Source organism: Chionomys nivalis, chromosome 3 (genome assembly GCF_950005125.1).
Source record: "Chionomys nivalis chromosome 3, mChiNiv1.1, whole genome shotgun sequence".
Taxonomy (NCBI): Eukaryota; Metazoa; Chordata; class Mammalia; order Rodentia; family Cricetidae; genus Chionomys; species Chionomys nivalis.
Genome location: NC_080088.1, coordinates 7545256 through 7558590, shown reverse-complemented (window position 1 = coordinate 7558590; position 13335 = coordinate 7545256). Strand labels below are relative to the sequence as shown.

At 45.0% G+C, this 13335-nt stretch overlaps 1 protein-coding gene across 1 annotated transcript in view; it reads right to left on the bottom strand.

Annotated features, from left to right (window-relative positions):
• Window positions 1-1729, bottom strand: part of Paxbp1 (PAX3 and PAX7 binding protein 1) — a 32672-nt gene extending 30943 nt beyond the window's left edge. Inside the window, exon 1 of the mRNA XM_057763851.1 lies at window positions 1278-1729. Within this exon, the coding sequence (XP_057619834.1) occupies window positions 1278-1623 (346 nt within the window). The 5' untranslated portion in view covers window positions 1624-1729. The remainder of the gene's footprint in view (window positions 1-1277) is intronic.
• Window positions 1730-13335: the final 11606 nt, after the last annotated feature.

Here is a 13335-nt window from a genome sequence, read left to right as displayed (position 1 = left end):
TGAGTTCTCCCAAATACATTTTCACATGCAAAAATCACTAAGGCATTTAAAATTTATTTCAATCTATCATAGCCTCAAAAACTGATATTGCCAATCTTAGTGGTGCATGCCTTTAATCCCAGAGCTAGGGAGGCAGAGGCAGAGGGATCTCGAAGTTACAGGCCAGCCCGGTCTACAATGTGAGTTCCAGGGCAGCCAGAACTATAGAGGCCCCATCTCAAAAAAAAAACCAAAAAAACTGGTATCAGTCCCAGAAACTAAATGAAAATTTGAAAATTTTAATGGGTAGCCCGAGGAACTTCACAAAAATCTGTTAATTTTTGGCTTATTTCATCTATCCCAGTCAGAAAAAAATTTAGAATGTTTCCTTAAAATATTACATCAAAGAAGCTGAAATAATATACTCCAAATTACAAGGGTCTCCCGAGTCTGAGTAGCTCTTAAAAATATGCTAAGTACATCATTTTGCAAAACTGGGTTTGAGTCATTTATTCCTCATTTTTTATTTGAAAATCCAAGTCAATAACAAAAACTTCACCAAATCGCCGATTTACCATCAAAGTCGGCCTGCACCTCCGGTTCAAACAGAACAGCCCGGAGGCCAAAGACAAGGCATGCATCTTTCTAAAAACACGGAAGCATTTCAGAGTCATGACTCAAGACTCGAAATTCATCTCATTTTTCATAATTTTCATATTGAGATGAAGGGAAAATTAACACTCAGAAACGTAAGCCCCCTGCGGCCTGATCTCTCTTCTTGCTCCAAGAGCCAGGAGCTAGCGCGGCCATCTGCTCCGCCCATTTACTTCAACCGAGAGACCAAGACAAACCAAACGACGTGGGACTGATTGGCTCAAGGTCACTCGGAACCAGGGCTGGAGCTCCACCTCTGTCCCCAGCCCCAGCTTGGTCCACGTCTGCAACAACCCGACCTTCTTGGTCAAGGATGCCGAAACCGAGGGGCCATCCAGCCGCAGGTCCAGAGGCCTGCAGAGCACTAGGGGCAGGAGCCCGGCGAGGGGCTCGTGGAGTCTGAAACTCGCGAGGCACAGAGGAGGCGGGCCGGGGAGCACCGGGCCTTCTTCACCTGCACTCACGGTGGCTGAGCGGATCTGACAGCCTGGAGGAGGGCACGCACTGGCCGGAGTCGCCTCGGCTGGCGGCAGCGCGGGAACGCGCCCCCAGGCCGAGCAGAAGGCCGGGGGCGGAAAAAGGGGCGCCGCGGCGGCAGGGCGAGCCCGGGCTCGGGGACCCGCGTGGGCCGGGCGGGGGCTTACCTTCCTCCTCGTCCTGGAAGCTCAGCAGGCTGGCCCTGGGCACCTCTTTGTTCTCACGAGGCCTCTTGCGCTGCTTCAGCCCGTTGCCGGGCTCCGCGCCGCCGGGGATGCCGCCCCCGGTCTCAGCGCCGAGGCCCGGGGCGTGAGCGGAGGGCGGCGGAGGCGGGCCCGGGCCGAGCAGCGACTCCCCCGTGGGGGCCCGTTCGCCACCGCCGGGGCCCGGCTCTTCGCCCGAGGCCGGTGGCGGCAACAACGGCGGCGGCTCCTGCTCCTCATCGCGCTCCCGCTCCTCCTCCTCCGAGTCGTTCCGCTTGCGCACGTTCACCCGCCGGGCCTTTCGGAACATCCCGCCGCCCGGCACCGCGCCTCCGCACCCGCTCGCAGACCGGGAGGACGAGAGAGCGCAGAGACCGTGACGGCGCACGCGCACTCGCCGCAACTCCGGCCGGGTCGGCGCGGCGCTCGTCTGCAACCACGCACCGCCGAGTGCGCATGCGTCCTCCTCGCGCCCCGGCCCAGCCGGGCGGGGTTTCTCCGCACTGCCCTCTGGCGGCCCGGAGGACTGTGGGCACGGAACCCGCCGGCTCCCGGGTTGTTCCACAGGTCACAAAGAGGATCATCGAGATGAGAGGAGAGAGTATAGTCTGTCGCCTCCCAGGATGTTGCTGCAATGCGTCTTCCGCGCTTACGCGAAGCCTGCGCCTGTGGAAACCTCCCCCGCGGCACGAGCAGGGTAAACAGAGGCCTGAGGCCCGGGCGGGGCGAAGAGAGGGGAGGAGCCAGCTAACTTGGGTTTGGGAGGGGAAAGTGCGTTCCCGTGGTTACTGTTCCTCCTAATAACGAGAGGTGATGCTACTATATCATCAGTAAATCTATTCATACTTCCCGTTTCTGCAGTTTATGCCAACGTAACACTTCCAAAGACATAGTATAAAATCCCCCTGGGGCGAGCCCCACAGATAAAAAAAAAAAAGGTGCCCAAGTGTCTCATCCCAGAGGTTAAAGTGGTAGAGAGACCCTATCTCGAAGAAAAAAAGAAAGGGGAGGGGGACCGAAGAAAAAGAAATAAGAGAGAGAGAGAGAGAGGCTGGCAGTGGTGGCACATGCCTTTAATCTTGGCACTCGGGATGCAGAAGCAAGTAGATGTCCGAGTTCGAGGCCAGCCTTTCTACACAGCGTGATCCAGGACAACCAGGGCTACACAGAGGAAACCTGTCTTGAAAACAAACCAACAACTCCCTCCCCCAAAAGCCCCAGAGATGATACCCCTTCCTGCTTTCCTGTTACCACAGCCATTCCCAAGCGAGCAACGTTGATTCAAAAAAAAAAGTTAACTATTAATAGTACAACTGTTTGTTTTTTTTTTTTCTCAAAAGCATAGTGAATTTTGGAAACAAATGTGTGGTAGTTTGAATGTAATTGACCCCCATAATCTCATAGGGAGTGGCAGTATTAGGTAGAGCTTTTTTTGAGTGGGTATGGCCTTGGAGGAAGTCTGTCCTCTAGCATATGGGTAGGCTTTAAGATTCCCTATGCTCAACATACCACCAGGGTCTCAGTTGACTTCCCGTTGCCTGTAAGACATAGGATTCCCAGCTTCCTCTCCAGCACCATGACTGTCTGTATGACACCGTGATAGTAATGGGCTGAACCTCTGAAACTGTAAGCCAGCCACCTCAATTAAATGTTTTCCTTTATAAGAGTTGCCATGGTCATGGTGTCCACAGCAATAAAAACCCTAAGACAAAATGGAAGGAAAATTTGACTCCCCCCCCCACTGTCACAGAGAAAAAATACAAACCATGGAAGCCTTGAGGCCCGAAGTTGAGCTAACACCTTTCCTTTCTGCCACCAAGCTTGAGTCTTATCTTCCCTCAATCACAGACATCCTGGTGGGAGTGTCTGTGATTCATTTACAGGTTTCAGAACCCATAAAACAGGGCAAGAGAAGCGTCTCTGCAGTTTAGAGCCGTGCTGCGCACTACGGGCTCTAAGTGCTAGAACCCAGTTCGTGAGCTTCCTGCAAGGGGCTGGAGGTTGAGAATACACACGCAGAGACAGACCGACACACAGACCTTCTGACACTGGTACCAAAAGCCCTTCTTTAATAGCAGCATGTAGGCTTAAATACACTGCAGTCAATGGCCAACAGGTGAAAATCCCATCCTCTGATCCTCTAGGCTAGGCACAGTTTCTAGTAACTTCAATTAGAAGGCTCTAGACAGGGAAGAGCAGCTGAAGGCCAGGACTCAATTGGTCCCAACAGAGGCTGAGAACCCGCTGGAGTTCTCGCCTGTTCGAATCCTAGGTAGCACCCGCGGGAGCGTGCACAATCCTTTAAGTCCAGTCCCAAGGGACTCTGATGCCTTCTTCTGGTCTCTGCGTGCATGTGGTGCCCAGCAGTGTATGTCATCCTGCATGCAGGCTAAAAGCACTTCGGTTACACACCATCTGTGTTTAGGGGAGACTGGTTTAAAACATGCACGCTAGGAGCCAAAGAGATAACTCATCAGTTGAGAGCTCTTTGCTGCTTTTGTGGAAGACCTGGGTTTGGTTAACATGGCACCTTACAGCTGTGAATAACTCCAGTTCTGGGGATTCTAAACTCTTCCTGGTCTCCTGGAGTGACAGGCACACACATAGTTCACATACAAGCATGAAGGCAAACATACATACATAATAAAACAAAATCATTAAAATATGTATACTTATTTGGAAGTAATCCCAAGTACTGGGAAGTGGAGGAAGGAAAATCAAAAATTCATAGTCATTTATCCTCCAGTTGAAGGCCAACCTGAGATACATGAAAACCTGTCTTTTGTTTGTTTGTTTTTGAGAGTATTATGTGAGTGTGTGTCGCCCTGTCTGTCCTGGAACTCGCTCTGTAGATCAGGTTGGCCTCCAACTCTCAGAGATCTGCGTGTCTCTGCCTCCCAGGTTCTGGGGTTAAAGGCGTGTGTCAGCACTTCTGGGCTGAAAACATGTCTTAAAAAAGAAAAATGAAGCAAGAAAAGAAAAGAAAAAAATCCCAAACCTCAAACTGTGGGGCTTGGGTTGTGGGGTGTTTTAAAAGAGAGCCAGGTATGTCTGAAAAACATCACCTCACTGTCCTCGTTAAAAGAAATGCAAAGAGAGGCTTTCTCTGAAGTTCCCCTTTCAGCCTGAAGATAGAGTTCCCCAAAGTTCCCACAATTGTATGAGTCCCCTCCCTGGGAGTCTTATCAACTGGGAAATGCTGACAGCAGTGGAGAGGCTGAGGGGTGCCGTGGCAGATGGGTTCCCGTCACCTGTCACCTGTCCTTCAGATGGCTACTCCAACATGACTTACCTGTGTGGCAAGGTGCCTATTCTTCACCATACTGTTGCCTCCTCCCCACAAAAATTTTATCACACCTATCTCCCCGCAAACCTTTATTCCTATTTCTCTCTGTAGTCAACTGTGTTCTAGAGCCTCGTCTCCTTGTCTGAGTCTCACGTGCTGCGGGACACGTGTGTCTGCGCATGCTAGCGTCCTCCCCATCATTCTGTGGCTCTATTTAGTTCACACGGTTACTGAAATTTCTGAGAGTAGAAATCTCCCTCCTCGTCCTGTAATACGCAGCACTACCCTGGAGAGCTTTGACAAGTCGTTACATCTAAAGGTTATCCCAGATTAGAACTTGCTACGGCTCCTGGCAGCACTTTTTATTTTTGCTAATTCTAGCTTTCTTGCCCTGTGTAGAACTTGTATGGTTTGTACTTGTACAAGCAAACATGGCTGTATCTTTTGGCCTATACCATGCCCTCCAATTTTCAATGAGATTTAAGTTCCACAGTGAGGTAGAAGGTCCCGCCTGCATCTACCAGGAATTTCTGTCTCCTATAGTTTGGTTCTCTTCTCCTGTTCTCTGGACAGACTTGAGGTCTGCCTTCTTAGGACCCAGATGTGCGGTTACAAGCGTCCTTTCCAACCCATTTCCTCAGTGATCGGGAAAAATTGTTATCACATGACTTCTACTCCACTCCGATTGCTCTGGGTTCTCATGTTCTGGCTTGGCAGCATTGGTAAAGTTCTGGTCACAGCATCCTTGGTGAAACTGAACCCCCATTTTCAATAACAAGGTTCAAATTGTGCCTGGTCAGCCTCCAGACACCTGCACCCTGAGACAGATTTGCAGTAAAATAAAGGCAGCAAAGGTAAGGCCTAGACACAGGATATGGGTGAGGACACTTGCCTACCGTTGGCAAGGGCCTGTTTGATTCCCCGGAACTTCAAGAAAAGCGCAGACTGTGTTGCACTATTATCCTGAAGCTTTAAAAAGACATATCGTAAAACTGCCAATTGGATGTGAATAGAAGGGAAAACACCTGCCGTTTTAAATATTAAAGAAGATGTTTGTAAGTTTGCTGTTCTACCTATTAAGGTGGTAAAACGGGCAGAGTTAAGCACTGAGTGTCACCTTGCTGCCTGAGTCGGCCTAAGTCCCCTCTACCAGTCTTTACAGACCTAGTGGGCAGTAAGTTCTGAAAACCAAGTAGCTGATTGGATTAATTGCCTGCCGGCTGCTAGATCAAACACCAGAAAGGAATTATTTGAAAAAGCCCTGGGTGCATTGAGTATTCAGTCAACTAATGTGTTTATTAACGCTACATAACTAAATCATCATTTACAACTACTATACAATTGCTACATCAACTGTTTTCTTTAAAATAATGTCGATTTGTTGTTTCCCCCTCTAAATCACAACTTCACATAAATTAATTGACTCAGAAATCCTGACAAAATAGTCAAGTCAGTTTGACTGGCTGACTCAATCTTAGCTCCTGGAGTTGGAGACCAGATTTTACCAAATGTAAATCTTTGAATCTCTTAAAAAATACTCCTGTTTCTGTAAAGGAGCATATTGTTCATTGGTGAACAAAATAGTCCTATAAGATTGTGTATTTATATCTCCTTTTTTCCTATCAATGCTGCTGCTGCTGTGTGTGTTTTCATGCTCTTACTTGGCAAACAAATGTAGCAAAAGCTATGAGTCCTTCCATACTTTTATGTGGTTTTTATTTTTATTTGACAGGTAAACTCTAATATTCGAGAAACTGATGAACCAGAAGATTTTCTTTTTTTTAAGTATAACTGTGGAAATCTTAATAATTCTAATCTAGAATAAAAAGAAATGTAGTCAATTGTATTTAATTAAATGTCTTCAGATCTTACTTCACTGAAAGCATTTTTTATTAATTTAAAATGTAAGTTTTGGGGGGATAGGAGACTTTTAAGACTTATTTTTATTATTTTTCAGCTATGTCTCTCTATGTGGTGGGTCGTGCACATTAGTGGAGGGCATTTGGAGTCTAGTAGAGGGCATCAGATCTCCGGGAGCTGGAGTTACAGGGGAGTGTGAGCCACCCAGTATGGGTGCTAAGAATCAAATTCTAGTCCTCTACAAAAGCAGTAAGTCCTCTTAACCCCCAAACCATCTCTCCAGCTCCACAAGAAATTACACTCATTCAATGCTGTCCTCATAGGAACTAGAACATCTGACTTGGTAGGCATCTGGCACACATTCTGTTTGCCTGGTGACAATGTTTTACTTTATGTTGATTAAATAATTACTATATCTTAGACATTTTTAATACCAAGACATCCTACTAATGTATTTGTTATAAGCTACTGAAATTAACAAGTTCTTTTTTAAAAGATTTTTTATTTTTTTCAGTTTTTATTCTTTTTATTAGATTTTTTTTCCATTCAAAAATTTACACTTCCTCCCCTCCTCCCATTCCCTTACCACTCCCCCACTCACCCTCCTCCCTCCCTGTCCTGTGGGAAGTCCAAGGCCCCCCCCCCCACATCCAGGCCTAGGAAGCTTTGCATCCAAATAGATTAGGGTCCCAAAACGCCAGCCAGTACATGCAGTAGAAACAAGTCCCAGTGCCTTTATCAATGGCTTCTCAGTCAGCTCCCATTGTCAGCCACATTCAGAGCGTTTGGTTTGATCACATGCTCATTCAGTCCCAGTCCAGCTGGATTTGGTGAGCTCCCATTAGAACAGGCACACTGTCTCAGTGGGTGGACCAACCCCTTGTGGTCCAGACTTCCTTGCTCATCTTCTCCCTCCTTCTGCTCTTCAACTGGACCTTGGGGACTCAGTTCGTTGCTCTGATGAGGGTCTCTGTTTCTATCTCCATCTGTCGCCGGATGAAGATTCTATGGTGATATTCGAGATAAACATCAGTGTGATAGTGGGGCAAGGACAGTTCAGGCACCCTCTGCTCTGCTGCCCAAGGACCTAGCTGGGGACATCCCCGTGGACACCTGGAATCACCTCAAGAGCCAAGTCTCTTGTCAACCCTAAAATGGCTCCCTTAATGTAGATAGTTAATAGACTGATTCCCTTCACCTCTGGGAGCTTCCCCCTCCAAAGAGAAATAATGCAGATGGCAGAAAGACTGGCCACATTGCCCTGACTGGCCCGGAGCAGACCCGTCAGTTTTCCCCAGGATTCCCCTGTGAAATCCCATGTGCAGTCCCAGTCAGTGGTGGGGACTGCAGTGAACTCAGAAGCCATAGGACATCTGTAATTACCATGTGTGATGCTTCTTGGTTGTCAGCTTGACTATTTCTGGAATGAACAACAATCCAGAAACCGAGGGCAGCCTTGAGAGATTGTCTGTTTGGTTTGAAGTGGGTGAATCCAGTTCTAGTCCAGACCTTTGAGGTCAGAGGATTCATACCTTTGATCAGGATCACGAGGCAGGAAGACATCTTTACTATGGACCACAGCTCTGATGAAAGTCTATGTGAGGACATGGAAGAAGGAAGCTTTGCTCTTTGCCTGCTTGCTCTCGCCTTGACAGCACATCCATTCCTTCACGGCACTGGAGCCTGCTTCTTTGGATTCCAGCATACAGAAAACCAGCTGAGACATCCAGCCTTGTAGGACTGAGCAACTGCTGGATTCCTGGACTTTACATTCACAGCTAGCCTTTGTTGGACTGCAGCAGTAAGTCATTTCAATAAATTGTGTGTGTGTGTGTGTGTGTGTGTGTGTGTGTGTGTAGAAAGAGAGAGATTGAGACAATCATTCATTCTGTAAGTTCTGTGACTCTCCAGAACCCTATACACCATGGAAACTCAGGATCCAGAAAGACTAGCTAGTGTAGCAAATCAGGTACCGAGACAGGGTCCCTGCTCTCAGACTCCGTGACTTGGATAGACTGTGGGTGCCCTGGAACCCTTATTAATAAGTTCCTTTTTGTTTTGTGGTTGTTGTTAACATTTCATTTTGTTTTGTGAATTTATTTAGAATGTATCAAATTGTAGAAGGAGCTGCGGGCAGGCCTGCTTTTCATCCCGCCCGGCTCCTGCATGGCTAGCTTTACACCCGTAATAACAACACACAGATTGTATTCATTTAAACACTGCTTGGCCCATTAGCTCTAGTCTCTTACTGGCTAACTCTCATATCTTGCTTTAACCCATGTCTAATAATCTGTGTGGCACCACAAGGTGGTGTCTTACCAGGAAGATTCTAGTGTACATCCATCTTGGGCTGGAGCTTCATTGTGTCTGCCCTGGAGAGGAGTGGCATGGCATCTGAGCTCACTTCCCTTCTTCCCAGCATTCTGTTCTGTCTACTCCACCCACCTAATTTTCTGACCTATCAGACCAAGCAGTTTTCTTTATTGATTAACCAATGAAACAACAGATTGAAAAATGACCTTCCCACATTATCAAATTAAAAAAAAAAACTTAGAACCCCAGCAGAAGCAGGCAAGTCTACTCCAGATAGTAAATTCTAACCGAACTAGGACTAAATCACGAGACTCTGTCCCAAACAACAAACACACCAACCTTAGAACCAAAAAATTCTTACAAAATAAGTCAGTCTTTAGATTTTTATATTATTTTTTATCTCTTCAATTATAAAAAATTTTTATAAAAAAAAAGTTTGCTCACTTAATAGTATTTCAGCTATACCTTTTGTTCAGCTAAAACTGCTTTGAGATATACAACTGTTGCAAGCAACTTGTGCAGAGACAAGTGCCTTCATTCACAGCACAAGGCAGCCCTAACAAAGAAGACTGAAAAATTCCTAGGTGCAGTGTGTGAAATTGGCCTGTGTGAGGTCCTAAATTCAGTCCCTAACACCACTCCCCCCTCAATTCTAAATTACTTGCTTTAAACTCTATTAAAATTTAGCCACTGATTCTAATTCAGTGAAATGATATTTTTTCATTAAGCAATTAATAATGGCCCAATCTAGATTTTAAAGATCTAGAGAGGGGTGCCTTTGTCATTAAAAAAAAATTAACACAGGTACCAATGGCCATTAAGTATCTTTATTGTTAGTGTTTAAGGATTTCCGGAATGAAGACAGAACATTGTTCCACATGACAGTTAACAGTAACTCCAGAGTGCCCATCTCCTGAAGTACTTCTTCTGAATGTGTCCTACAAAATGAGCATTGACAGTACTTTATCCAGGCCAGTGTCTCATGCTGTAGAGATTTGCATTGGTATAGTGATCTTCTATCTATCTGTTGCTTTCATTGGTTAATTAATAAAGGGAACCAGGTGGGACGAAAAGCAGGCCTGCTCACCTCATCACTGCGAATGGCGTCCACATGGATAACTGCATCCACAGAAAGCCTGAGAATATTTAGGAAAGAATAGAGTAAAGCATGTTTTCTTGGTGGCAGCAATTTCTCAGGTCTGCTCTGCTTGCTAGAGGCAAGCAAGCGCTCTCATTTAAGAGAGGCTTCCTGACTCAGCTTTAGCTGCAAAACCCTGCAGCTCTCTTAAGAGGGCCTGCCACAAAACACTTAAACGGTGTTGATGAAAAGCTGACTGCATGCTTTTCGGTTTTCAGTCCTAGCAGGAAAAAAGCTGCGCTGTTTTAAAATGCCGGCTTTCTGGGCTGTCCTGCCAGAGCAAACTCTGACTCTTTCAGGCAGGCAGTTCGACTGAGTGTGGTCTGTGAGCAGAATGCTGCAGCTTGTTTGCTAGTGAGGACCTTGAAACGCCATAGAGTTGTGGCAATAAAAATGGAGCCGGTACCTCCGCCATGAGGCTGGAAAGCTGAGGAATGGGCTGGATCCAACCATCAAAGCCACGGCTTTAACCCTCTCCTTAAAGACTCATGTAGTCAGAAAAAGAGAGATATACAGTAAAGAGAGATTCAAAGAAAAAAAACTAAATGTTTTACAGTGTGTTTAAAAATATATGCAGGCTTGAAAAAAGTTAAAGTTATTAAAGTAAAAAAAGAAAGAGAGTAGTTGGGTGTGGTGGTACACACCTTTAATCCCTACACTTGGAAAGCAGAGGTAAATTGACCTATGTGACTTCAAGGTGTGGTAGCACACGCCTTTAATCCCAGCACTGGGAAGGCAGAGACAGATGGTTCTCTGTGAGTTCAAGGATAGCCTGGTCTACAGAGGGAATTCCAGGACAAAGATACACAGAGAACCTGTCTCAAAAAGCCAAAAGTTAAAACAAAAAAGAAAATAAATACAGGTTAAAGTAAGGCCACATAAAGATGGAAAATACACAGAGAATCTTGATACTGTATGCTATTATACTCTCTTTGAATTGTTTGAATGCTGAGGAAGGAGCAACAGCTGCTAAAAGATATTTGTTTATAAATGCTGCTGAATTAATCCAAGATAGGTATTTTGAAAATACTTTGTCTTCAAAACTGTAGTCAAAAGATATGTTACTTTGGAGAAGAGATTTCACTTTTGTTTCCACAGAAAATGAGAGGCTGTGGATTCATTCTGAGTTAAAAAAAAATCCAGTTTGATTAAGGAAGACCACCTGAGAAATCTCCTGCAGGAACAGATGGCCCAGATGTCTGAGTTCTTCATCCAGAACAGGTTCAAGACTGCTGCCTAAGATGATCAAGCCTCATAGGATTCTCCAATCAGGACTTGATCATAACTTTAAATTTTCTTTAGGTCCCCATAAGATTATCAGTGCCCCCAACCAGCTGGAAGTAGCTTGGAAAACTATGCCCACATTCCCAATAAATGGACTATGGATATTTTCCTTTGTTTAAAAAAAAGGGGGGGGGAGTGGTGTGGGAGAATTATCTGTATTGTTAATCATGTATTTTAATAAAACGCTGATTGGCCAGGCAGGAAGTATAGGCGGGAAAACCAGACAGGAAGTAGAAGGAGGGCGATGAGAACAGGAGTATTCTGGGAAGCAGGAAGCTCCCTCCACAGTTCTTCCCAGATCACAGAAGAAGAATTGTGCCGAGCCATGTGGCTAACATAGATAAGAATAATGGGTTAATATAAGCTACAAGAGCTAATAAGTAGCCTGAGCTAATGGGCCAATCAGTTTTATAACTTATGGAGATCTCTGTGTGATTTTCTTTGGGGCTTGCCGGCTGTGGGGTACTGGGCAGGAGGGAAACCCCAACAAGCAAGCCCGGCCCTCATGTTACAAATATTTTGAAAATACCTTGACCTCAAAATTTGGATCTAAGGTTATGATACTTTGGAAAAGTTTTTGTTTTCACAGAGGATGAGACCCTGTGGATTGCTTCTATCCCGATATGGTATGATAGACCACGCCCTCCTGAAAGGTTGCTGTGAACACCCTCAAAAAATTACTTTGACCAACTGCTGACTGAGAGGAACCTAGCACACAGGTTATACCATGAAAGACCTAAATAATAGCACTCCCATTCAGCACAAAGCAGTTTGGAGAGAAAAAACTGCATCCATATTCCCAAATATTATTTATAAATGATCTTTTACATTTAAAGGGGGATATGATATAGAGATGAATAATTTGCATTGGTATAAATCTTGATTTTTTTTTTTTTTTGGATTTTTCGAGAGAGGGTTTCTCCGTAGCTTTTGGTTCCTGTCCTGGAATTAGCTCTTGTAGACCAGGCTGGCCTCAAACTCACAGAGATCTGCCTGCCTCTGCCTCCCGAGTGCTGGGATTAAAGGCGTGCGCCACCACCGCCCGGCTAAATCTTGACTTATTGATACAAGTTTAAGGTCAATTTTGTTTTATGTATATGCATATTTCTAATCTTGATTAAGGTATTGTGATTGCGTAGTTCAATTAAAAATGTAATGTATAATTAGGAAATATAGGTTGTTAATGGATAATCATCAATAATAGTCAAGCTTGTAGTCATGTTAGATTTTTCTAGATATATAGAGATATATTTCAGCTAAATAGGCATTCTTCATATCTTTCAAAGACTACGGAATATGGCATTTAAAATGTTTTAATTAGGGTTTTTCATGACAATGAGACATGTCTGCTCCTGGCAGCACCAATCTACTTCAAGAGGAAGATGGGCATCGAAGATGTTCCTTATGGAGTTTGATAGCCATTTGGGCAAGAAACTGCTCTTGCCTGGACTGTTGCATAAACTGGACACAAAGAACCTGCAGAGAGGACTGCTGAACTTGCCTAAAGGTGAGATGGTCTTTCGGGGTTCCTGACTCATGAAAGGGTCTGCGAAACATTCTGCAGGACACAACAATAAGTGACTGAACTGTCTTTGAATTTTCCTGCTTCATGGAAATGTCTGCTGGAAACTATGGGCCTATAGGCTGAAGATGGATGCCCCAACGGTACAACTTGGGGGTGGGGTGGGCTGGAGAGATGGCTCAGAGGCTAAGAGCACTGGCTGCACTTCTAAAGGTTCTGAGTTCAATTCCCAGCAACCACATGGTGGCTCACAACCATCTGTAATGAGATATGGTGCCCTCTTCTGGCCTGCAGGGATATGTGCAGGCAGACCACTGTATACTTAATAAATAAATAAATCTTTAAAAAAAGAACTTTGGGTGACTGTATAGTCACTGAGATGTCTCTGTCATTTCTAGAGTTTGGAAGTTGCTTATTTCTTGTTTGCCTAGGTAATATTATATCCTTCTGGAGTCTTTGATGGAGTTGAAGAATGGTTAGTTATTGTTAAAATTTTCCATTATTATGATAAAGATAAAATAGATATAAATATTGTGACTGTAATTCTTGCTTGATAACTGTTTTGTTATATGTAATTTTGCTATGTTAAAGTTAAAGCCTTCCTTTTTTTGTTTAAACA